General features: G+C 39.4%; 1 protein-coding gene and 2 long non-coding RNA genes across 3 annotated transcripts; 1 reads left to right on the forward strand and 2 right to left on the reverse strand.

Moving 5' to 3' along the window:
* The first annotated feature begins 281 nt into the window (after positions 1-281).
* On the forward strand, positions 282-1,783 carry LOC139661175 (uncharacterized). Its single transcript, XR_011696582.1, has 4 exons — positions 282-364; positions 611-733; positions 1,193-1,321; positions 1,738-1,783. It is a non-coding gene; the product is annotated as an uncharacterized lncRNA (long non-coding RNA).
* Positions 1,784-14,359: 12,576 nt separating this feature from the next.
* Positions 14,360-19,085, reverse strand: LOC139661176 (uncharacterized). Its single transcript, XM_071539565.1, has 5 exons — positions 18,741-19,085; positions 18,483-18,638; positions 18,073-18,162; positions 17,531-17,782; positions 14,360-14,389 (listed from the first exon to the last, which is right to left on the reverse strand). The coding sequence occupies exons 1-5, from the start codon at positions 19,083-19,085 to the stop codon at positions 14,360-14,362; spliced, it is 873 nt and encodes a 290-aa protein (XP_071395666.1).
* Positions 19,086-21,530: 2,445 nt separating this feature from the next.
* On the reverse strand, positions 21,531-23,390 carry LOC139661177 (uncharacterized). Its single transcript, XR_011696583.1, has 3 exons — positions 23,341-23,390; positions 22,517-22,573; positions 21,531-21,587 (listed from the first exon to the last, which is right to left on the reverse strand). It is a non-coding gene; the product is annotated as an uncharacterized lncRNA (long non-coding RNA).
* Between the last annotated feature and the right edge of the window lie 1,095 nt (positions 23,391-24,485).

Genomic DNA, 24,485 nt, shown 5'->3' on the forward strand with positions numbered 1-24,485 from the left:
GCCTCTGTTGGAATTCCTTCAGGATCAATAAAGTATTTATCTATCTATCTGTCTGTGTAACAACAGAACCAGGTCGTCTGCATAGAGCAGGATTCACTATCATGAAGAGTGAGATCAGAGCTAGTAGATTGTTCTAATGGTGTTGCTAGGTCATTAATGTAAATGTTAAATATGCTGTTTGAATAGTATGGACTTAATAATATTGGATGTTAATTCATTAATATTGAATTTTTCTCTCTCGCTCACTCTCTCTTGCCAGGGCATCTGGTGTTCCACGATGCATTGAAGTCACTGTCGCCCGCCCACCAAAAAGCCGTATCTGCCTGGTTGCAGAAACACAAAGGACAAGCTGCTGCAGCTGGAGGTCCGTATAGATCCTTTTTTATGATGTTATTATTGTTGTTATTAAAATAAGCCATTGTGCAAATTTTATAAAATGCTTTGCTGAAATCAACAAAACATGCAAATATTTTCTGTTAGGTTGAATTTATGTTTTTGCCAATTACATTGTATAATGAATAGATATAGTCTGATATTCTCTCTGTCTCTGTCTCTCTCTCTCTCTCTCTCTCTCTCTCTCTCTGTCTATCCTGTCTCATAACACTGACAGCAGGCGAATTGCCAGAGCATCTGCAGCTCCACCATGCATTTAAGTCACTGTCGCCCGCCGACAAAAAAGCCATATCTGACTGGTTGAAGAAACATGCGGAAGGGAAAGGTGCTACAGCTGGAGGTGCGTATAGATCCTTTTTTATGATGACACTGTTAACTCTGTTTTTTTAAATAAATAATTAAGTGTTTCATATAAATAGTTTTTATTTATAAGATTCAGATATTTCCAAAATTTTAATGTTGGTTTTTTGATGTCAATGTAAAGGGGGGACAGGCACTGTTTGGATGTTTCTATGGACATTGTTTCTATGGATAATTTTAACCAGATTCTAATTGGAACATGAATTAGTCTGAATCTTGACTTGATAGCATACATCGCTCTTCTTGCCTTTTCACTCACAAATTCAATTTTCAAATTCACAAATTGAATCAAACACCTTGCTGAAATCAACAAATCATGCAAATATTTTCTGTCGGGTTGAATTTATGTTTTTGCCAATTACTTTGTGTAATGCATAGATATTCTCTCTCTCTCTCTCTCTATCTCTCTCTCTATCTCTCTCTCTCTCTCATCTCACAGCACTGCCAGAACTGCTAGAGCCTCTGCAGCATGCATTGATCTCGCTGTCATCCAAACACAAACAAGCCATATCTGCCTGGTTGCACAAACACACGAAACATGCAAAATAAAAAGGCGCTGCAGCTGAAGGTCTGTAAAGATCCTTTTTCATGATGACACTGTTAAATCTGTTGTTAAAAATGTTTGGCGTTCATGGCTCTGCACCAAGCTGCTCCTTGCTCACCCAGCAGGCATGCTGAAGGTATAGCAGAGGTGCCATGCAAACACAACACAACTAACACAATGCTCTCTATCTGTTTTGTTAAGTAATAATCCGCACAATTTTTCTAGAAAAAAGTCAGTTTTGTTACTTTCTTAGCTATTGTTGAGGTGCCCTTGATCAAAACATTTAATTGTGAACACACACACACACACACACACACACACACACACACAGGCTGTAAGCAGCTTGTCCAATGTCTATTAGGAGTGAAGAAGTTTCTAAAAGATTTTTGTTTTCCTAGATGCCTAACTCAGTCCCATGTGTGATCTATGATTTGAACCAGATTCCCTGGAAACAAAACAGACCAGCGACTGACCAGCGACCATCTCTCAGTCTTCATCTCCATCATCTCTACCACAACCAATCATCATATACCCCCTCTCCCATTTCTCCTCCAACACTCAACTTCTTGTCAGTTTGTTTGGTGATCACAAGGCTTTTTAAGTCGATGGATGTGTTTGAAATAAACGCTCTATGAAAGTGTATACATGTCTTTCTGAGTGTAATCACTAAGCTAACAGTAGAACATACTGCACTACAACAGAATGAATGAAGTCTGGTTTCCACTACAGGGTCAACCAGGGCTAACATATTAGCCGAGTTTCCACACAAACAGAGCTATCCAGGGCTTGCTTTTTAGCCTAGTTTCCACTTCAAGACAAACAGGCCTGATTTCCACTACAGAGGCAAACAGAGCTATCCAGGGCTTACTTTTAGGCAATACTTTTCAGAACCTGGGCCAGGATCCATAGTTGGTCCAGAGATGCCCCCCAAATTATTACGAAGACATGGCTGATGTGGAAAATTCTAATTTTATATGAAGCTATGAAGGGTATGTCGTGTTGCCATAACACCACAGTAGCATTCCCAAGTCCCTCCAATGAATAACAGTCTGAAGAAAATACTGTAAGCTGGCTAGCAGGGTCTTCTCCTATAAATTAAACTAAATGTTTAAAAGCATGGGGAGGACTTTTAGGAATACTACAATATATAAATTATAGTAAATTCTGCCCTCCAATGACATCAATGGGAGACAATTTGGCTTTTTCTCTAAAGCCAAATTGTACAATATAGTCTCTGATTGAATTCAATGCATGGATTAACTTTGTTTTGGAGTGGTGACCTTTTTTTAAAAAAAATAAATGTTAAGAAAGGCAAAAGCAACAAGTCTGTTAAGCGCTGATATGAAAATTGCTGGATTATTAGCAGTCAAAGAAGTTATACAACCTACAATTGGAAATATGACTGAACTGCAAAAGTCCTGCTGGACCAGTATAGGGCCCGAAGTGTATCTATACCAGGGACGGACTGGGACAAGAAAATGGCCCTGGACTTTTTGACTCAGACCGGCCCACATCCAGCCTGCAAATATTCCACTCCATCCCCACCCCATTGACGCAAACATGAATACAGCAAGACTTAGTGTCACTACTTATAAAAATTAGTGGCAAGGCAAGGCAAGGCAGCTTTATTTGTATAGCACATTTCATACACTGGGGCAATTCAAAGTGCTTTACAGGGTGATAAAAATACAGTAAAGGTAAAAAGTGCAAAAATACAGACAAGAGATACAAAAGATAAAAGACTTAAAAGTAAACTAGTGCAGTTCAAATCAAATGAGATAGAAAGATGAAAGAACACAACAAATACAGCAAATACTTCCACTTTTAGATGCACATTGTGAGTGAACCCATATGTTTTTCTGTAATTTTCTTTTCCCCTGTCCTTCCTGATTCTACTCTTGATCTGATATTTACGTCAGATCTCACTGCCTAAGGCAGACGAGAATCATAGATTCTCCTCTTGGTCAAAAACCTCACCATCCAGAGATGGATGAGAATCATACAGGGTAAAGCTCTGTCCCCCCCACATATAGTGTTCACTCATGCGCAAGTAAGCATTACCTGGACAAGACGAATGAAAATTCGTACTTGCCCATGTCAGCTCTGTTGGGATCCTGAACAGAAAGAGTTAAAATTAAGGTTATTTAAAAGCTGAGCTGAAAAGATACGTTTTTAGCCATTACAGGGTAGAGTAGGCAATGTAAAATAAGAAAGTTTTTAGCTTTGACTTAAAAGCGGTCAGAGTTGGGGCCTGTCTAATATCATCTGGGAGGTTATTCCAGGTCTGTGTTGCATGATAACAAAACGCTGCTTCACCGTGTTTTGTTCTAACTCTTGGGACAGCCAGTAGGCCAGCCCCAGATGTCCTAAGGGTCCTAGAAGGTTCATATGGCACAAGCATGTCAGAGATGTATTTGGGCCCAGAGCCACAGAGTGATTTGTAGACAAGCAGCAAATTTTGAAATCAATTCTCTGAGTGACTGGTAGCCAGTGTAAGGATTTTAGAACTGGTGTAATGTGGTCGTATTTCTTAGTTTTCGTCAGGACCCTGGCAGCGGCGTTCTGAATAAGTTGGAGTTGCCGAAGAGCTTTTTTTGAAAGCCCTGTGAACAGACCATTGCAGTAATCCAATCTACTGGAAATAAAGGCATGGATAAGCCTTTCTAGGTCTTGTTTGGACATTAGTCCTCTGACTCTTGCAATATTTTTTAGATGGTAGTAAGCTGACGAAGTCACCGATTTGATGTGGCTATTGAAATTTAAATCTGAGTCCAGGATAACGCCAAGATTTCTGGCTTGACTCTTAGTTATGAGGGACAGGGAGTCAAGGTGAGAGCAGACATTCTGTCTTTCTTTCTGTGCTCCAAAGACAATTATCTCGGTCTTATCTCCGTTTAGTTGGAGAAAATTTTGCCGCATCCAGTCATTGATTTGTTCGACGCAGTGACACAGAGTTTCAACAGGTCCATAGTCACCTGGTGAAAGTGATATGTACATTTGTGTGTCATCTGCATAATTATGGTAGGCTACTTTATTATTTTGTAGGATTTGGCCTAACGGAAGCATATAGAGATTGAACAGGAGAGTTCCCAAAATGGACCCCTGTGGAACCCCGCAGGTCATGGCCATCTGCTCGGACACACAGTTTCCAATGGAGACAAAGTACTTTCTGTCATGAAGATATGACTTGAACCACTTAAGGACAGTTCCAGAGAGTCCCACCCAGTTTTCTAATCTTTGTAATAGAATTGTATGGTCCACAGTGTCAAAGGCAGCACTAAGATCCAACAGTACTAAAACAGAGACTATACCTGAGTCATTGTTCAGGCGAATGTCATTTAGTACCTTTATGAGTGCAGTCTCAGTGCTGTGATGGGGCCGAAATCCTGATTGAAAGTTATCGAAGCAATTGTTCAGCATTAAAAAGTTACTAAGTTGTTGGTGAACAACTTTTTCAATAACTTTACCTAAAAACGGTAAGTTTGATATCGGTCGATAGTGCTACATACGGTTTGTCGCCAGCAGACCAGAACAGATACAGGCTGCTATATTGTGCATTTAGTGCATCATGATAACGGGCTATATTTTAAAAGGCGATATAATCTATATCAATACAGATGAAATGAGTGTTAGGCCACGCTGCTGCTCAGGAGCTGCTGAAAAGGTCAAAGGTCACGGAGGCCCTGGGTTATAATCATCCAGCAGTCAGTACACACAGAGTAACAGCATGGAAATCACGGAGAAATAATGTAGTGTCGACTATAAATGCGTGAGAATTCTCAGTTCTCAATTTTATTGTACTATTTTATCCTTGTCTTTTATTTGTATGATTTATCTGTATGATTTAAGTTTTGCATTGGTATTTTGCTTATTCTGTTCTTTTACTTAAAGGCTATATTTCCATGATAAATATGCATTGTACTAGTAGGCTGCTATTCGATAGGGTGGAGGTGGGCCAGGGCGGGGGGAGGGTGGAGGTGGGTATAATTGGTAATTGCTGCGTACATTATTTAAAAACAGGGGTTCTGTGCAGAACCACCTGGATAGATTCTAGGTACCCCAGGGTTCTGTAATGAACCCTGAGGGATGGTTCCTGTTAAAACCTCAGGGTTCTTTACTGAACCCTTCTTAGAGGGTTCCAGATGTAACTACCTACTGTGAGTTCTAATGAGTTCTAAGTAGAACCATTTAGTAAGGGTTCTAGATGAATCGCTCTGAGAGGCTTCTAAGTCTAACCTTCAAAAAGGGTTCCACCTGGAGCCAAAAAGGGTTCTCCTGTGAGGACAAGTCAAAGAACCCTATATGGTTCTAGTTAGCCCTTCTATTTCTAAAAGTGTAGGCATTTTTCCACCGTCCTTGACCTAGGCATTTTTCTAGGCTAGGCAGATCTTTAGGGGCAATTTTATTAAACTATTAGCATTGCATATTAGCAAAATAAATACTCAATTTTGACCACTAACTTCTTTCCCACTCGTGGAAACTGGCAGCAGGCCTTCCAGAAGACTCTCTTTCCCAGCTGGTCCATCTGCACCCTCATGTTGGCTTTTTTATTAGACTGTGTTCTGCTTTGCTTTTTTTTTTTCAGCAGTCTCCTTGCTGTGACTAACAGCCACATACCGAGAATCAAGAACACCATCCTTTCCATATCCTCCGTTGTTGCTGTGTGTGTCGCGTTGAAGATGACGTCACGGCAGTTTCATGCGGCGTCACTATGACGACCAGTTGTGTGTGTGTGTGTGTGTGTGGGGGGGGGGGGGGGGGGGGGGCACATTGAGGGGGTACTATCTGCAGTGGAAAACCAAGTGGTACTACCTAAAGCGAGTAGCGGAGTCGAGGCGAGTTGAGCTGGTACCATGCAGTGGAAAAGCAGCATATGAGTATTTGACAGCTCAGAGACAAAACTGTTTGTGTTTAGGGGTCAGGGTAAAATGGAAAAAAGGCCACTCCTAATTATCACTTTTAATTTCACAGGCAACTTTCAAGTGCTTTTTAATTTCCTACTATCTATCACTTTCTCTTTGTCCTCATTTGAATTTTGCAGGACTCTGTTTTCCAGACCTAACTGATGGTGAAGCACTATGTAAACTTTGTTTTTAAATTGAGTTGTACAAATACAGCTGCTATTAAGGACAGCTCACCAGGATGCCCTCTGGTACTGGAGCACACACTCATTAGACCATTAGACTGTTTACAAAAACAAAGAAGGCAAGGATGGTTTCTGTTGTGTCCTCATTCACTTTCTTAATAACCTCATCAACAACAAGAGGCAACTAGTTTATCTTTCCTTCGTTCTTTCGTTCTTTGTCTTCCACAAATACAAAAAAACATGAATATGGAAAAAGGATAAGGATAACATTCATTTAACATGATCTATCTGTCTGCACGATAGTGTATGTAAAAGTACTATATCGACATATTGGACTTCATTTGGTCTGTATGCTTTATTTGATGCCTGCTCATCTTGTAACTTTTGCTGGTTTAGCTTGACAGTTTGTTTGTTTGTGTTCGTGGTTTCTTCAGTGTTCGGTGTTTATTTCTTGTTCTGCGTCCCTGTATGTAGAAGAGATATTCCATCCATCCCTTTATTGTTTCGCTGCTTATCTGGGTCAGGCTCACAGAGACAACAAGGCCGTAGATCCTCACCTAACCATTGGCTAAGATTTTAGGGAGAAGGTAACGCATCATAAGTAGCACCTATGATGAAATTAATGGGGTTTGCCTCCCTTCCTCATAGTTCTCTCCAGCTGAGTTTCTTCCTCTCTACGCTCTCCCACTTCATCCACTGGCCCTGCTCTGTCTGAGACTCTGTTTTGGCACACCTTGCCGAAAATGGTTGTAGATCAAATACATCAACAGGAGGCTGTTGATGTATTTGATCTACAACCATTTTTCTCTTCTGTGATGAAGCTGCCTTATTCCATAAAGGTTGCCCTTTATAAACGGAGCCTTGACTGGACTGCCAGCTTAAAATTCTACAAATTAAGGAAATAAAATTGGTAATAGAGAACCTGGAATACCAAAAGAAGGTAGGCCTATTAGAGTATTTGTGGCATTATTTTAAAGAATTGTATGAATGCATACTCATAACCTTTTTGTTTGTCTTTTGCTATAGCAACGAGAGAATCATTAAAACAAATGTGCAAACTGCCTTTTTATTCTCTTTTTTAAGAGAAAAATTGCATTGTGATGGCCTCTCTCTCGTGTTCCCCCAGGGCTGCGTTGGGTGGAATATGGGTGCAGTCTATAGCCCCAATCACTCTCTGGAATCTATGTGAATATGAAATAATATCATTGCACTTAATATGCAACAGTACACTTTATTCATTATCGATAACTATAATCTCCTAATGTGATGTACCTGCGATGTGATAGAAGCCCTCTTTTATAGCCAGAGTGGGCAAATCGCCTGGAAAGACTACAAACAAGTCGAGTAGTTCTTTCAGAGCGAAAACTACTTTACGTATGGTACGACAGACTGTGTGCTTGCTGAGATTTTCAGCATCACCGTATGCAGATATGTCCCGGTAGCCAAAAACGCAAGGCAATGCACATAGTCTGCGGTAGAGCCCTGCGCGGACTGTTTTTTTTATCCTGCTCCCATTGGATTTCTGACCATTTCCGCCCGCTCCCGCAATGTGTATGTTATTGACCACCCGCTCCCGCCCGCAGCAAAGTTAAACCGCCCGCTCCCGCAAGATTTGCTTCAGGTCCCGCGGGACCCGCGGGATTCCAATCCCAATGCAGGGCTCTAGTCCCACCTGTCGGTAATAATGTAGCGAAATTGCCATTTTTCCAGACAGCTGATTGGTCAGGAGGTGGGCCTTTTTACATCGCAGAGACATGAAATTTGGCCCAATGACAGATATTGGTGGCTAGTTTCTGCACAATAAATATTTACCCAATCGGCCTGAAGGGGGCGCTATAATTAAAGGTTTTACTTTATAGGCCATAACTCCTACACCGTAAGTCTGATTTACACGAAACTTGGTACACATCTACAGGTGACCATTCTCTAAAACTTTGTAATTTAGACCCTCAAGGTCCGCCGGTTTTTGAGATATTTTGAAAGTTTTGAAAAACACATTTTTAACATCTCCTCCTACACCATTTGACCGATCATTTTGGTGAGTATGTTCAGGGAGGGTGTACTAGTCAAAATCAGACCTTTTGTCATCATTGGTGAAAGTGGGCGGGGCCTATGGTGTAATAACCATGTAACAGCTGCTAAATCAAAGACCTTTCGCATAATCGGTCCCAAACTTCTCAGCTTTGTCTGGAATGGCATTTCAAACATGCGTACCGAATTTTGTGCGATTCGACCAAAAGGGGGCACCACAAACGCTAAAAATGGGCATGGCCTAACACTAAAATGGCCATAACTCCGCACCCGTTTGTTCAATGATCGCGAAACTTGGCAGATATATCAAGGGATATATTTGGACCATGTCCTTGGAACCGCTGATGCTTTTTTCGCGATGTCAGTACCGTTCAGAAAAGGCTTGAACCCCTTTCATGGCCGCTTGCGGCTATATTTACGGGTTCAAGCCCCGTAGGGGCTGAAACCCTATTGTTTTTGTGCTGGTTTATTATTATTATTATTAGGGGTTCAAGCCCATAGGGCTGAAACCCTATTGTTTTTGTGCTGGTTTATTATTGTTCATCCACATTGGCACAAATTCCCGTGAGTTGGTACATCGCAGAGACATGAAATTTGGCCCAATGACAGATATTGGTAACCATTACTAGGTCCAGAAATATTTACCCAATCGGCCTGAAGGGGCCACTATAATTAAAGGTTTTACTTTAATGGCCATAACTTCTAGACCATAAGTCCGATTTAAACGAAACTTGGTACACATATCCAGGTGACCATACTCTACAACTTTGCAATTTGGACCCTCCAGGTCCACCTGGAAAGTTTTTGAGATATTTTGAATGTTTTGAAAAACACATTTTTAACATCTCCTCCTACACCGTTTGAACGATCACCACCAAAATCAGGCTGTAGCATCTATGGACCAAGCTCTACAAGTTGTCTTTTCGGATTTTTGATATCGACTTTAGTTGTGAGAGGGCGTGGCCTGTCAGCTAAATTGTCATAACTTCATGACCGATTGACCAATCATCATGAAACTTGGTGAACATGTTCAGATTTCATCAATGACCATGTGTGCAAAGCTATTTTACAGTTAAACAGTAGGGGGCGCCACAAATGCCAAAAAACTGTATCTGCTAATCCAGATGACGAAATTGTGTGAAATTTAGTACATATGTTCAGGGAGGGTGTACTAGTCAAAATCAGACAATCAGTCACAATCAGTCATCATTGGTGAAAGTGGGCGGGGCCTATGGTATAATAACCATGTAACAGCTGCTAAATCAAAGACCTTTCGCATAATCGGTCCCAAACTTCTCAGCCTCGTCTGTAATGGCATTTCAAACATGCGTACCGAATTTTGTGCGATTCGACCAAAAGGGGGCACCACAAACGCTAAAAATGGGCATGGCCTAACACTAAAATGGCCATAACTCCGCACCCGTTTGTTCAATGATCGCGAAACTTGGCAGATATATCAAGGGATATATTTGGACCATGTCCTTGGAACCGCTGATGATTTTTTCACGACGTCAGTACCGTTCAGAAAAGGCTTGAACCCCTTTCATGGCCGCTTGCGGCTATATTTAGGGGTTCAAGCCCCGTAGAGCTGAAACCCTATTGTTTTGTGCTGGTTTATTATTAGGGCCCGAGCACGACTTTGTCCGAAGCCCTATTGTATTTCGTTCGTGGAATTATTATTTTTCCAGATTGTCACCTATGAAGCACTCAGAAGCCTACCATCACAGTATACTCCAGCTTTTTCCAGCGACTAGAATGTAAAATTTCCAAGCAAGACGCTGATGAACTAAATGAACATTGCAGTGATGATAATATCCCAGACCTTCAGCCAAATAAACAAACACTTTACACAAACACAGATGGCAAGACCTGATGCATTAACACTGTTAAGATCTTTGAATGAGGAACAGTCAGCAATTTTCTATAAAATCCGAAACTGGTGTTTAGAAAAGGTCAATGGCAAAAACCCTCAGCCTATAAGAGCGTTTGTGACTGGTGGTGCTGGAGTTGGCAAGTCTCATGTAATAAAAGCAATTTTTTATGAGCCAACTAGAATTTTGAAAAGACTTCATCAAGATGATCCAGATGCTATTACTGTTGTACTAACGGCCCCAACAGGTGTAGCGGCTTATACATAGATGCAAACACAATACACAGTACTTTTTCAATTGGAACAGATTTGTCACTACCAATCTGTGATTTGACTGAAGAAAAAAATAATTCTTTACGTGTAAAGTTGGGAAAATTAGAAATATTGATCATAGATGAAATATCCATGGTTGACCATAGACTTTTAGCATACATACATGGCAGACTGAGACAAATCAAACAACCAGGTGATGATACTGTTTTTACAAAAGTGTGTGTTATTGCAGTTGGAGACTATTATCAGTTGCCACCAGTGAAAGGGACTGCATTATACAATGATTTAAAATATATTAACTTATGGGAAGATGAATTTGAAATAGCTGAACTCACTCAAATAGTCAGACAAAAGGATGCAGTCTTTGCTCATGTCTTGAATCATTTGCGCACTCATAAAAAGGATGAAAATCTCCATGACAAAGATATTAGAATGCTGGAAAATTGTGAAACAGGTGAAGAAATGGATGCAATACATATATTTGCTACAAATAATGAGGTCGATGACTTTAATAGTAGAGTAGAGCCAAAAAATGGGCATCATAACAAAATTTACAATTCTCTGAAAAAATATATCCATGTGGGAATTGGAGCTTGTGTAATGCTGCAAAAAAATATTGATGTGTCACTCAAAAAAATATTTGCAGCAGGTCAAGCCTATGTCGCTCTTAGTCGTGTTACAAGTCTAAGTGGCCTAGTCATCAAAGACTTCAAAGAATCTGCCATATATTGCAATTCAAAAGTGGATGAAGCAATAAGCAAAATGAGAAAGTTCATATCACCCATCACATCATCCATTTCTACAACAAACAGTACATTTACCATTATACTGCACAATACCCAGAGCCTTAAATGTCACTTCCAAGATGTCCAAGGTAATAGTATCATGACAAACGCAGATTGTATTTGTCTTACAGAAACATGGTTAACAGTTCACGATCCTCCGCACGAACCGTGTCTTACTGGCTTCCAATTCACACACATCTCTCGTACAGATACTTATGACAACAGTCAACCTGAATTCCAGAAGCTGAAGCAAGATTCTAATGGTGGAGTTTTTATTATTATGTTTTATTTACCACTCACTACATAAAGACGTTACAGTGTGGACCCCAAAGTGCTACAATATAGAATGCTTGATATTCCAAGTCAAAAGTATCAGTTTAACTGCTGCAGTTGTCTATAGGCCAGCAAGCTATCCACTTACTATTTTTCGTCAAAAATTGGAACAACTCATCAACATAATTGATCAACATCCTGGTAAGAAAATAATCATGGGAGATTTTAATGAAAATGCACTGGAAAAATCAACCTTACCAAAGTTTATGGAAAAACACAATTACAGTCAAAATGTGTACTCTGCAACAACTGAAAAAGATACTTTAATTGATCATGTATACATTAAAGATGCAGAAAATGTCATTGTCGATGTGCTGCCAATATATTACAGCTATCACGAGATGATACGCATTTCATTGATTTAGATTTGTTCTGGTCTACATTAACGCTACAATTGAATGATTGATCTATCTATCTATCAACCTATCAACCTATCAATGTGTTGATCTAGCTATGTATTGATCTATCTAGCCGTCTGTCCTTCCATGTGTGTGTCCATCTGTGCGTCTGTTTGTCCATCTATCTGCTTGACATATATTGTACTTACAATATTCATCTTTTAAATGGCTCACATGTATCTAAAGTATGTTACTTCTAATAGTAAATTAGTAACTGTTCTCACATCATCTGCACGTCTTTGTTTATTAATGCTCATTTTTCAAAAACATAAAATTACAATAAAATATCTTTTGTATATATAATGTGGAATGACAATTGGAATGTGCATGGAATGTGTATTTTGCTTTTTGTTTAATTATTCTTTTTTATGCATTTATTCATGTATTTATTTATTTTGAACAACTTTATCAATTATATAATGAACTCAGGATGTGGTGACAACTGTTTAGGCACCTACTAACCACTAGTGTAATATGTCAACACATTATTGTGTTGTGAACAACAACAAAAAGACATTATCACTCTTCACTCTACGTCACACTCAACACCAGATCAAAAATTTGCTTCCATTCAACTAAAAGAGCATCACTGAGGTTAACATGAAGTCCATTAGGCACAGTCAACATTCAATTCATTCCAAAAGTGTTGAATAGTACGCAGTGTGGTCAAGTGTTTCCCCTAGACAAACCATTTCTGTATGGACCTTACTTTGTATGTGGGGGTGTTTTCATTCTGAAACAGCACCTTATCGAAACCATTGCCATAAACTTAGGGATACACAATCATCTAGAATGTCACAATATGCTGTAGCATGAACGTTTTGCTTCACTGGAACTAAGGAGCCAACCTTGAGAACATGTTTCCACTGCTACAAACTCCAATACTGCCATCTTGGACACGACTTCAATTACAGCATAACATTGCACATGGTGATCTTATCCTTGTGTAATGCTGCTCAGCCATGGAAACCATCAAAACCATTCATGAAGCTCCAAACAGTTTCTGTACTGACATTGCTTCCAGAGGCAGTTTGAAACTTGGTGTTGCAACCAAGCACAGAACAGTTGTTGGCACTACACTTTTCAGCAGTTGGCAGTCCCATTGTATGAACTTGTGTGGCTAACCTCTTCAGCCCAAGCTGTTGTTGCTCCTACACATTTCCACCTCATAATAACAGTATTGCAGTTGGCGGGCTTTAGCATGGCAGAAATTTTATGAACTGACTTGTTGCAAAGGTAGCATTCTATGATGGTGCCACATTGAAAGCCATTGAGATCTTTAGTACAACCCATTATACTGCAATTGTTTGTTAATTGAGATTGTATGACTGTGTGCTTGACTTTATATACAGTACCTGTAAACAATGGATATGTCTGAAATAGCCAAATCCACTTACATTTGTCAACATACTTTTAGCTGTGTATTGTACATCAAAAAGTTGTTTGTGTATTTCAACTCTGCATGTAACAAAATCATTTTTCTTTTGCTTATTTAAACTTATTTATCTGGGTTTTTTGGTTTTTGGTTTAATTTTGTGTACTAATCTGTTGCTGTTTTTCCTGCCATTGTAAACAAATAAATTATTGGCTTTGATGACAGACAGACATGGACAAATTTCAATGTATAGTGTCATTATTACAATTTCAGTCATTTACAGTCATAATGTTAATACTGCCACAACTGCAAAAGATACTTTGATTCCTACACCTTATATTAAACATGCAAAATGTGTGTGTGAAAAACACCTTGTTCACACACTTGACAAATGTGTTTGGCCTACAATAGCAAAGAAGCCTCTGAAAATTTTAGTCATTTGACCTCAACATAACACTATTCTCACAAACATAAAAATATCAATTACTCCTCAACAGGTTTCCTGATCACGATGAAAATAATTTAACATATGTTGTTACTTTGTCATATCCTAACAATGTTATTAATTTATGATGATGATCGTAAAACAATGTAGTTGCCATTTTGAGCTGGAACTAAACACATACTTGATGTAACCACTGTTCATGGCTGCTGTTTTTACACAGCAACTATAGAAAATGAATTAAAAGCATACCACCATTTTCCTAACAGGTGAAGTATTTATTTATGCACTGTAATTGTGAAGTATGTGACAATAGTTACAATGGAAACAGTAGACAAATATCTAGGCTATGAACATAATATACTGTAGGGTAAACTACTAAGGAATGTGAAATAGGGAGACAGAGAGTGTGTCATAATGGTTTATCATTTTCTGTGCTTGGGTGGTCATGTGAGTAGATTGAGCACCTTCATTTGAACATTACAGGAGCACCAATTATCTGCAGCACAAAAGACAAATATTTGAGAATAGTTTTTGTGAATACATGTTATAACACAATATACACAGACACAAACATAATTGTCATTGCAAATTTACACACTGATCTCAAAAATGACCTCTGTCACTCATATGTGCTGCTCTATACTCATTTTTTGTTCACCATTACAGTCATATAACCAAAGCAATATTCTCCTATATCGCTCTTCTGACCTTTTATCAGGATAAATTTTAACAAACAAATTTTTTTGTACAAAATGTGTGAACATGTTATAGTATACAGGTCTGTCAATGTGGTTAATTCAATGAAAAAAAATCTCCTTACTCCCCACCCCTCAAACACATACACATAACAAACATAACCTGCTTTTTTTTCATCATATTTCCTCTTCACATTACAATCACATTTTTGAAAATGAAATGAACAAAATGATGATGACATAAAACACACTTTTTTATATACTGTATCTTCTACACTGGCAGTTCTCAACGCGGGGTCCGGGGACCACCAGGGGTCTTTCAGAAAGCTCAACGGGGTCCCCAGCAAATTGATAAATTGTTGAACTTCACCACTATTTAATTTACAAGAAGTTAACACAATTAGAGAATGTAGAAGAATTATTGTTCTGATCATAGTTTCACATTATCTCTCTAGCTACAATACAGACAGTCATGGAATTCTGAAGAAAAAAAATCATATCTAACAGTGAAAAATATTCTCTGAGAGACGAAATCTTATCAAATGTGGGTCTGTAGCTCTAATGTATACTAAATTAAGGGTCCGTGATATGAAAAAGGTTGAAAACATTGTTTTGCACTGCACCTTTTGTACCCCACAATGCACTGCGACCCATCTCCTCATGACAACTGACAGCAGAAACAACCCATGTTGAAGGCAAACACCGGTAACATGGCGTCTTCCGCGAAAGCTCCTAAAATGGACAACGACAACGACAGCGTGGTCACTGGATACATACACAACGTCAGTCCGATAAAACTGTCGAAGAAGAACACCAAGTATTTCACTTGTCTTGTACAACAATCGTGTGATGAATACCACTGAGGAGTGGTTTTCTCGCCTGAAAAACATGAGAGTTTGGAGCAAGCAGCTCTCCACAAAACTGGACTGAAGCTACTAAACGTGAGGAAGACCTTGAGTAAGTAACTTACTATTTAAACATTCATTTTAAAATACATATCACAATAAAACAAAGTGGCATTACCAATTGTTTTATTTCCTGTCTGTTCAATTTTACTTTCAACCTTAAATTTCCCGTAAAATCACAAAATTAATCAAAGAACCCTGCATGGCTCTACTAATATGCTAACTAGCAGTCTGGGTTACAACAGTATATAGCTAGTCAACGTTTTCATTTCAAATTTTATCACGTAATTGCGTTAGCAACATGTTAGCTGCCTCAGCAGAAATGTAGGCTGAAGCTTCATGTGTTACACTGATCAAATTAGTTGAACTTTGACATTCACTGATTGATGCGCATTTGAATGGCAGTAGCTCTGTCGCCTCTGTTTGTTTTTGTCACCAGCCCCGAAGCGTTCCATTTTAAAACTGCCCTAAAAAATCGTTCCAATGTTATGCCAAATTCTGCATGGCTGCGGAAGCCGCTGTCCCAGTCAAATAACACTTACAGGCTAACGAAAAGAGAGATGCATGCCTTTCCCGGCAGTCATGCAGAATTTGGCATTACACCGGCACTTTGACTTCATGTGGGCAAGCTTTCCAGACCGAAATTTGCCAATCTGATAACCTTTCTGATATCCTAAAGCCTTTTCTGTTACACGAGTAAAACATATTGTGTGAAAATATTTGCAATACAATTTAAACCTGTGAGCTGTAAAACGTTAACACCGTCGGGTACTCGCTGCTCAGGTAAGACGCATATACAATAGGCTACATGCACTAGGCTTCGTGACGTACTTCCGATTCGAAATAATACGGTTAGTTCGTTTCCGGTCCCTTTGTTTACTTCGAGCTAGCTAGAGTGAAAGTGAAAGTTTAGGCTATGGCATCATGAGTGTACGGAAAAAAAAGTTCAAGATGGAACAATTTCAAAAACAGGAGAAGAAATACTCGGAGCATTGCTGTGTCCCACACTCTAACAAATGATGTGCTGGCTCAACGCAAAAAAATTGAGGTAACAATTTCCATGGATTTTTTTAAGTTATTTCAACTTAGCTAGTATTAAGTACATGCCACAAGACTTTTCTAGTTAGGCCAACTCAGTTACTTTAGTTCAATGAACATAATTTGCCTATTCCTCTACAAGCTTATTTAAGTTAAACCAACTTAATTTTAATTGTGTTAAAATTACTCCTTTTAGTTAATCTAACTTATTTATTTTCCTTTCATTCTACTCAGAAATGTCCATGGAAATTGTTACCTCATTTTTTTTATGTTGAGCCAGCACAATTTTTTTTGTACAAGAACTTATTTATCTAAGTCAGAAAATATCGCACATTGAAATTCCACTTTTATGATCTGTTTATTCAAACAGCCAGCATCTCACTTAGATGTGAACATTTGCGCAGTGTGACATTTTAAGTTACAGCCTACATTGCTTTGAACTAGGTGTAAACTCAACAGTACACCTACATGCACAAGGCCTATACACATTGCAAATAATGTAACATGTCCTCTTGCAGAAATTTGAGGATGGCATACATGTCTTAACTCTCAACACTACACATAAAGTACAGTAATTAAACAACACATTGCAAATACTGTAATGCAACATTTCCTCTTAATTTGAGGAGAGCATAAATGTCTAAACTTTCAACACTACACATACTGTAAACAACACACTGCAAATAATGCAATACTTCCTCTTAATTTGAGACTCTAAACTATTGTATAGTTTAGAGTTTAGACTCTAAAACAGTCTCTGAACAGTACAGATACTATACAGTATTTAAACAACACATTGCAAATTACGCAACATTTCCTCTTACTTTGAGGACAACCCAAATGTCTAAACTCTCAACATTAAATACACAATACAATATTAAACAACACACAGTAATCAACCCATTCCAAACAACATGGCAACATTTCTTTTTTAATAAGAGGACATCTTAGATGCCTCTTTCCTTTTCAGCACAACAGCTTATTTTTAAGCATCATTACCTTGGGGCTTGCTTTGAGGTCATCCAGCTCAAGAAAGATCTTTTGAAAGACTTCGAAAGTGCTTTTCAGTTCTTTTGGGTAGCTGAGGTTGAGTGCATATATTAGCCCCATTAGCAAGGCACAGGCTCTGGGAATATCCATGTCATCCATTAGGACCTCGGTTCCCTCCAGGACAATCTTTGCATGGGTTGCAGGTATGCCACCTGTTGGAACGATCTTCATCACTTCGCCTGTGATATCCCCATCACCATCCTGGTTGGTCAGAATCAGCATAAATGTTTTAAGTTTGTTTGTAGAGGGAACATTTCACATGCACATAGTTCTTTTATGTAAACACGCCGCCTGCTATTTGTTAGTTTAGTTGTAGAACACATTACAAAGCACAGTTAGCTCTCAAAAAAATTCACATTTATGTCCATAGATGGTGCTATTGCACCACTGTGGGTCCACAAGGGGGGAGTAGCTGCTCTGCTCTGCTCTGCTCATGCGCAGCTCTGTAAAAAACACACTCCGTCTCTGTGAACTCAAAGTATCTGATTTACCTCCTCTTTAAAGAGCTCCTCCTCCTTTTCCCTAAGGTACACCATTAAGCCACGGATGGCAACTTCCCTCCTTGCCTCCACAGAATTGTCCTGTGAAAAAGAAAAAGTATGTTGAACAGGAAGATGTGTTTTTGGTAGTTACATAAAGACAGAATGATGGGGTTTGTGAGGCCTAATGTATATCATCTCACCTGTAATTTAGTTCTTATTTATATATTTTTTTCCTTAGATTAAGGCATAAACAATTATCTGACATTATATTCCCTCATATGAAATAGAGTTGTCTACATCTAGAAGACAATAAACAATCTTACAATTGATGTTAAATTGCATTTTTGGTCACTTGTACAGTCAAGTTCAAAAATCTAATATCACCTTTATGTAAGTAACTTCATTTCATTTATTCATACCTTCAGGAGGATGTTCTGTAAGTGCTGAATCTTCATTTTTGAAGCCCCTCCCCTTGAGGACAGCAAAGAGATAATTTTTGAGGAGTAGTGGTCCAGCTTTGCTATAAATGTTGTCTCCAGGCTCACAGTCGTGATGCGTTTGAATTCCTGGTTAATCTGAGTGGAAAGAAAAGGCACAAATAGGCACAACATGATAATCAATACAATTTACTTGAACAAAATATCATATACTGTGAATTGTCTTGGAAAAATATTTACCTGAGCTGCGCTGAAAAGAGCAGGCCATCTTTCTTTGAGGTCACTGACGGATGGTTCCTGATTCACAACCTCCTGCCTGCGAATCGAAAATGTCTTTCCCATTTTGTCACCGATGATCTGCGAGTTGTTCTTCTTCCTCACTTCATTGAGGAGCTCCAGTCTTTCACCTTCCAAACTTTCCTCCGTTTCTCCTTGTGGAATAGGGGGTAAATAGTTAACTTCTGACTTTTTCGGCTTTTTAATGTTCTTTGCAGGCGCTTTGTCTTGTGGTCTCTTCTTTCTGAGAGAGTTGACATCAAGTTCAGGGCATCCAAGCCCTCTGAGTTTAGACCTATAGTTCCCCATCTTATATTTCAGACGCTGTTGCCATCCATAACATCCGTTGTATGATCCTGCTTCTTTAAGGCAAGGATACTTCAGAATCAATGCCTCAGCAACATCTGCAAACTGTGAGCTTGATGGATAGGCCACATACTGAAAGACGCTTTCTGCCAGCCTTTCGAGGATGTCAGAAAGGATTGAGGTGAAGTTGAGTGGAGTTGCATTGTTCTTGTAAGCCTCATTTCCTGCAGTGAGCATCAGCTCGGTATCATATGCAAACCGAGGTACAGGAAATGCAGTGGGCCACCGTTCTGATCGCTGAATCCCATGTTCAGGTGATGATAGAATCAGTGTATCCTGGGAACTGGAGGAGCAACTGCTTTGGATGGTAGTCATCGAAGTACTGTCTGAGAGCACTGTTGCTGCACTATAGGTGGAGATTTCTGATTCACTTTCAAAGGAAGTGTTCACTTCAGTTAAGTTGAGAGTGAATGTGGGAGGTTCAATGTCAACCACCTTTATTGTGTCTTTGTCCTTTATGTCACTTGTTGAGGTGAGACTAAAATAGTCCTCTCCAAAGTCTGCATCTTTGTAATGTAAAGTAAAGTTCCCTTGAACCCCAAATGTTTCTCTAACAACAGATTCAAGATCAACCACAGTTCCAGGGAGGCCATGAGGTAAGTCAAGTTTCCGAATATCGTGGTCCTGAAGAATGACCCTTAGTTTGGCTGGATGAGACATGGGAGTAACTGTAAGAGAAAAAACACCATTTTAGTTTGATTTACAGAATACATTCACATTTTTCTTTTCTACTAAACATTGTGTATCAGAGGAGAACAACATTGATAATTACCAGTGATATGGTATAGACTTTTCATCAACTTTGCAATATTAACTTGTGTGGAGTAAGGAATTACACTGGTTATTGCGTCTCTAATCATTAACTTTAATATTACACACTACTGTATATAAATTGTATTTCTTCTTTTTGTCAAAACCGGACACCTGCAAATCTGAGAATCTTTTAGTCTGACTAAATGTTTAAATCCTCTATTTCTATGGCAAATAACAGGGGTCTTTTTTCATCCTCCTAAGGATTCCCATTGAAACATGATGTAATAAAAATTCCAGGACTACAGAATACCATTTCTCATTTTGCATTTTCCAAAATTTCCTTGAAGGTCAAGTCAAACAAATGATATGGTGCTAATGGCCACTATAGTATATCAACATTAATGTAGCGCTTCTGGGTAACCATACGCTTCCCAGCCACAGTGTATGCTGCCATTGGGAAGATGTCAGACAGCTCATTTGGCTCAATCACCTTAACACTTCCTGTGTTTTCGAGTTCAAAGCTTCTAAGGTGTTCAATAAACCATGCATTTAAACATTTAACAATGAACCCAACCTTCCCATTTACAACAGCAATCTGAATCAACTCCACAAAATCTGGAAGACAACCTGTTGATCCGTGTGCCAATATCATTCCAGTGGAGTAACTGGTGCCACTGCAACACACCGTGGTTGCCATCTGGACGAATGACACGCTGGGAAATTTCATTTGCAGTGCTTTTTTTATGTCTTCTCTCAGCACAGTCAAATCAACCATTGACAGTTTTTTTGCCTGGAGAGACGGTGGAACAACTGCACCACCATGTAGATGGTGTGCAACCATTAACTGATGCTTTACTGCAAGAGACAACAGAATGTTCCGGAAGCTGTGGGTATGCCTGACCACACGCTTAAAAAAGCTGTGTTTGGCCTCGAAACGCATGGTCCACAGCGACACAAGTGGACCAAAAGCCTTTATCTGCTGTGGGTAGTGTTCTATAAAATGATGCTTCGGAATGAGTCTTTCCTGTGGGAACGTCTCCATGAATCTATGTCTATGCTCAGAGATCTTGCTTTCAAGGTAACAAATAGTTGACTCTGTATGAGCAGGAGAGAGGACAAGTTCAACTATGTCCTTAAGGTTCAGAAGGACCTGCCATGAGGGTTCACTCTCTGGTATTCTTTCTCCAATTATCAGGGGAAGGAGGCGAAGCAAAGCCCAATTTTCATGGGCATTCCCACCAACAGACTTTCTTTTAGCAAAGGTAGATGGAACTGATTGTGGTGCATCAGACTTGTCTGCCCATCTGTATGGGAACTCCTTGATCAATTTATTAAGTTCGTCAAATGTGAAATATTTTCTTTTGATCAAGACATTTAGGCACAGTGCCAATTCTAAAGGTACAATACCTTCGAAGAGGTCATGGAGTAAATCAGGTGGGTAGCCAGATAAAACATCAAAATATTTTAGCTTTTCAGTCAGTGGGCACTGTCTCTTTACTCCATAACAATGAGACCCACTTGTCTGTGCTGTCTGAACATGATCCCTGTGCTCTTGTACTGTCCTAGGATGAAATGCACCAGCTCTGACTTCACTTACCTGGAACTGGGATCTTTCTCCCTTACAGAACCTACAGACGTGTGTTCCAGAGAAGCTCTCCACAAATCCTCCAAGGGAGTGGGCACCAAGGTTATCTGCAACAACACAACAGACAGTACCTTTAACCTGAATGCCTAATGAAGGAATGTGAAGTCCCTCTTCTTCAAGGCTGGCAAGATCTTTTAACAAAGGTTCCAAAACAGCGCTATAGCCAAACTTTTTGATATCATCAGCCTTGCAGAGAACTGCAAGGTATATTGATGTCAGTGATGATCTAAGCAGTGGTGGAACATTTGCTAAAACCCAATACACGGCAGTTATTTTATGTTTTTTTCTTGATGTGCCAAGTGGATTGCACACTTCAAAATCATCCACATAAAGAATAAGAGAAATAGCTGGATTATTTTCGGACAGCAATGCATTGTTTTTAAAATGTGTGCCATCCTGAAATGACTTGTATTGACTTTCAGAACTGCTATCTGTTTCACCGGTGTGTGTGAGCCAATCCAGGATTTCTTTTTTTTTCAAAACCTCATGCAAGGACTTCAAAATAGGCACGTACTGGAAACTTCTCTGCTCCCTGGCACTGAGTATATACTCAATGGGTTCTACCACAGAAAAATGCTCCTTGAAATACTCTCTTCTTTTGTAGGAGGTGGAAAGAGGACCATTCCTCCTTAGGGCTGATGTAATTGGGTTGCACTCACATAGGTCTGTCACCATTTCTGAGATGACCACATCATCAACCTCACAATTATGTTTCTTTAAGCATGTCTGTAAAATGTCTTTTAAAATAGGACCTGAAGCTGTTGAAGAAATAAAGTGCAGTTCTTCAGCTAACTCATCAATACACCGTTGTGGCACATTGAATATGCTTTCCAATTTAAGCAGCAGGTGGGCTACATGTTTTTCTATTAAATTAGGTAATTCTCTCATTTCATCATCTTCAGCAGCTTCACTCACTGCACCCTCAGTATCAACCTCATCCACAGGATCATCCCCTGCATTTGGGGGATTGACATACCTCTTCAAAAGCTCAGGCTTGAAGTCATCAATGGTGTGAGGAGTGTGTTTCCGGTTCCTATGAGAAGCAAATGTTCCATAAATGTTTGTTTTGAAAGGACAATTTTCAAAAACACAACACACAGTTTCCTGTTTCTTTAAATGATGGCCAATATGCTCAAAGTATTCTCTTTCTGTGGAGATAGTGTTTAAGGGGCAACATGGACATTTAAATGACAGTACAGTGGGCGCTGTCACTGTCTCACGGGTGGAGTGACTTCTTGACAGGTGGGTTCGCAGGCTGCCCCATGTTTTAAATGAGCAATAGCACTCCCAGTAAAGACAAGGGAGAGATTCTCCACCATGACCATGTCTAAGTCTATAATGCTTTAGCAGATCTGTCTTTCTTGGTGATTCAAATTTGCACAATTTACAGGACCACTTCATTTTTGAAAACTAGCAGTTCTGTTCAAATAACTTAAATTAAGGTCAATCAGAAAGCTATGATGCCTACAACTTGCAACTTAATAACAATACATTTGATTGAACTGTTTTTTCTAGATGGAAAACAAAAGAAAATTCACACAAACCACTGCAACGAAATGGGCAGGGAGAAATACACATGCGCTGTTAACAACAGCAACTAAGACATCAATATTCTTGTCGTCAATGTGGATTTTGGTGCTGCAATGGCTGACTAAAACAAACCGAATGAGTGCAGTAACCTACAACGGCCTAGCCATGAGGCTATTGCTCCAAGAAAAATCACCTAGTGTTGTGTAAAACTATTTCTTATACTGACTACTGATTAGCTGCTGTGACTAATATGAGTCAATTTTTACTCACCAGACCGCAAAGTTAGCAGATGTGTGCTGTGCTCACTCGTGTCCTCCACTTCCATCTGGCAATGCCGCATGGTCTGTTCGCGCTCAGCCTTGTACTCAGCTAATTAAGTAACATGGACATGGATTTTTAAGTTGTGCAAACTGAATACACCTACATGTTGAATTGAGGCAGAAATATCTGTTGAAAATCCATGCATTATTGAGTTAAAACTTTTTTATTTATTTTCAGTTAGACAAACTTATTAAATTAAGTTATCAACTCATTATAATGTCTAAACATAACAAACTTATTTTTTTATACAGAAAAAGCTGTTGATTTTGAGCTGTACCTACTAACTCCATGAATCATTTCTTAGAGTGCACTTTGTTCGGCGTCATCCAAGTTTAACGGCATACTAAGTTTCCATGGCTTTCCGACCCATCCCGACCTGAGAAGACAATGGCTGGTAAACATACGCCGGGATCATTTCACCATCTCATTTCACACTAAGGTCTGCAGCAGACACTTCGCCACTGATCAGCTCATAGAGCCAACAACCTTGATGGTCGAAGAAGGCTTGTTAAAGGTGCTGTGCCAACGCTGTTTGAATGGAATGGCTATACCATTGAAACACCACGGCGTAGTGTGTGGGAGAGAACAACCCGGCCCATTGAACAGCACATCGATGGCACAAGGGATCATGACTACTGCTCACTCCCTGAACTGTCTGCACTGGACATGTCCTCATCAGCTGTAGAAGACATGTCTAAAGAAATTGAGGATCTGAGAAAGGAATTGCAGGAGTTGCGTGTCCAGCGAGAGTTTGGGTTACAGCGGTTTGCTGGCTCTGACGCCGACATCCGATTCTATACCAGGTAGGTCTAAGTTGTATGTAGTCCAGCTAACTGTTTGACATCGACCAAGGTCAACATCAGTTAAATTATAAAAATCCTGTCGTCAGTGTAAATTAATAAATAGTTTTTTTACCTTTGTCATTTGGGAAACCCCCTGTGCTCCCAATATGTTTCTATATGTTTAACGCAGACGCATTGTTGGTTAAAATAGCCTACAGATAAAATACAGCACCCTATCTGAATGTTGATTTGGGTAGCATACCAGATGACATATTAGCTTAGTTGTTACAGTTAACATGATTTCGGTGACCA

The sequence above is a fragment of the Centroberyx affinis genome, unplaced genomic scaffold (genome assembly GCF_046629955.1).
Source record: "Centroberyx affinis isolate AG114_WGS23_722 - 3 ecotype Tasmania unplaced genomic scaffold, CSIRO-AGI_Caff_v1 ptg003469l_1, whole genome shotgun sequence".
Lineage (NCBI taxonomy): Eukaryota > Metazoa > Chordata > Actinopteri > Beryciformes > Berycidae > Centroberyx > Centroberyx affinis.

Excerpts from the sequence above, each read along its gene's own strand:
- LOC139661176 (XM_071539565.1), bottom strand. The coding sequence starts at position 19,085 with ATGGGGAACTATAGGTCTAAACTCAGAGGGCTTGGATGCCCTGAACTT. Across the intron at positions 18,639-18,740 it reads CTCTTTTCAGCGCAGCTCAG|ATTAACCAGGAATTCAAACG; the intron begins GTAAATATTTTT and ends CTTTCCACTCAG. Across the intron at positions 18,163-18,482 it reads TACAGAACATCCTCCTGAAG|GACAATTCTGTGGAGGCAAG; the intron begins GTATGAATAAAT and ends TCTTTTTCACAG.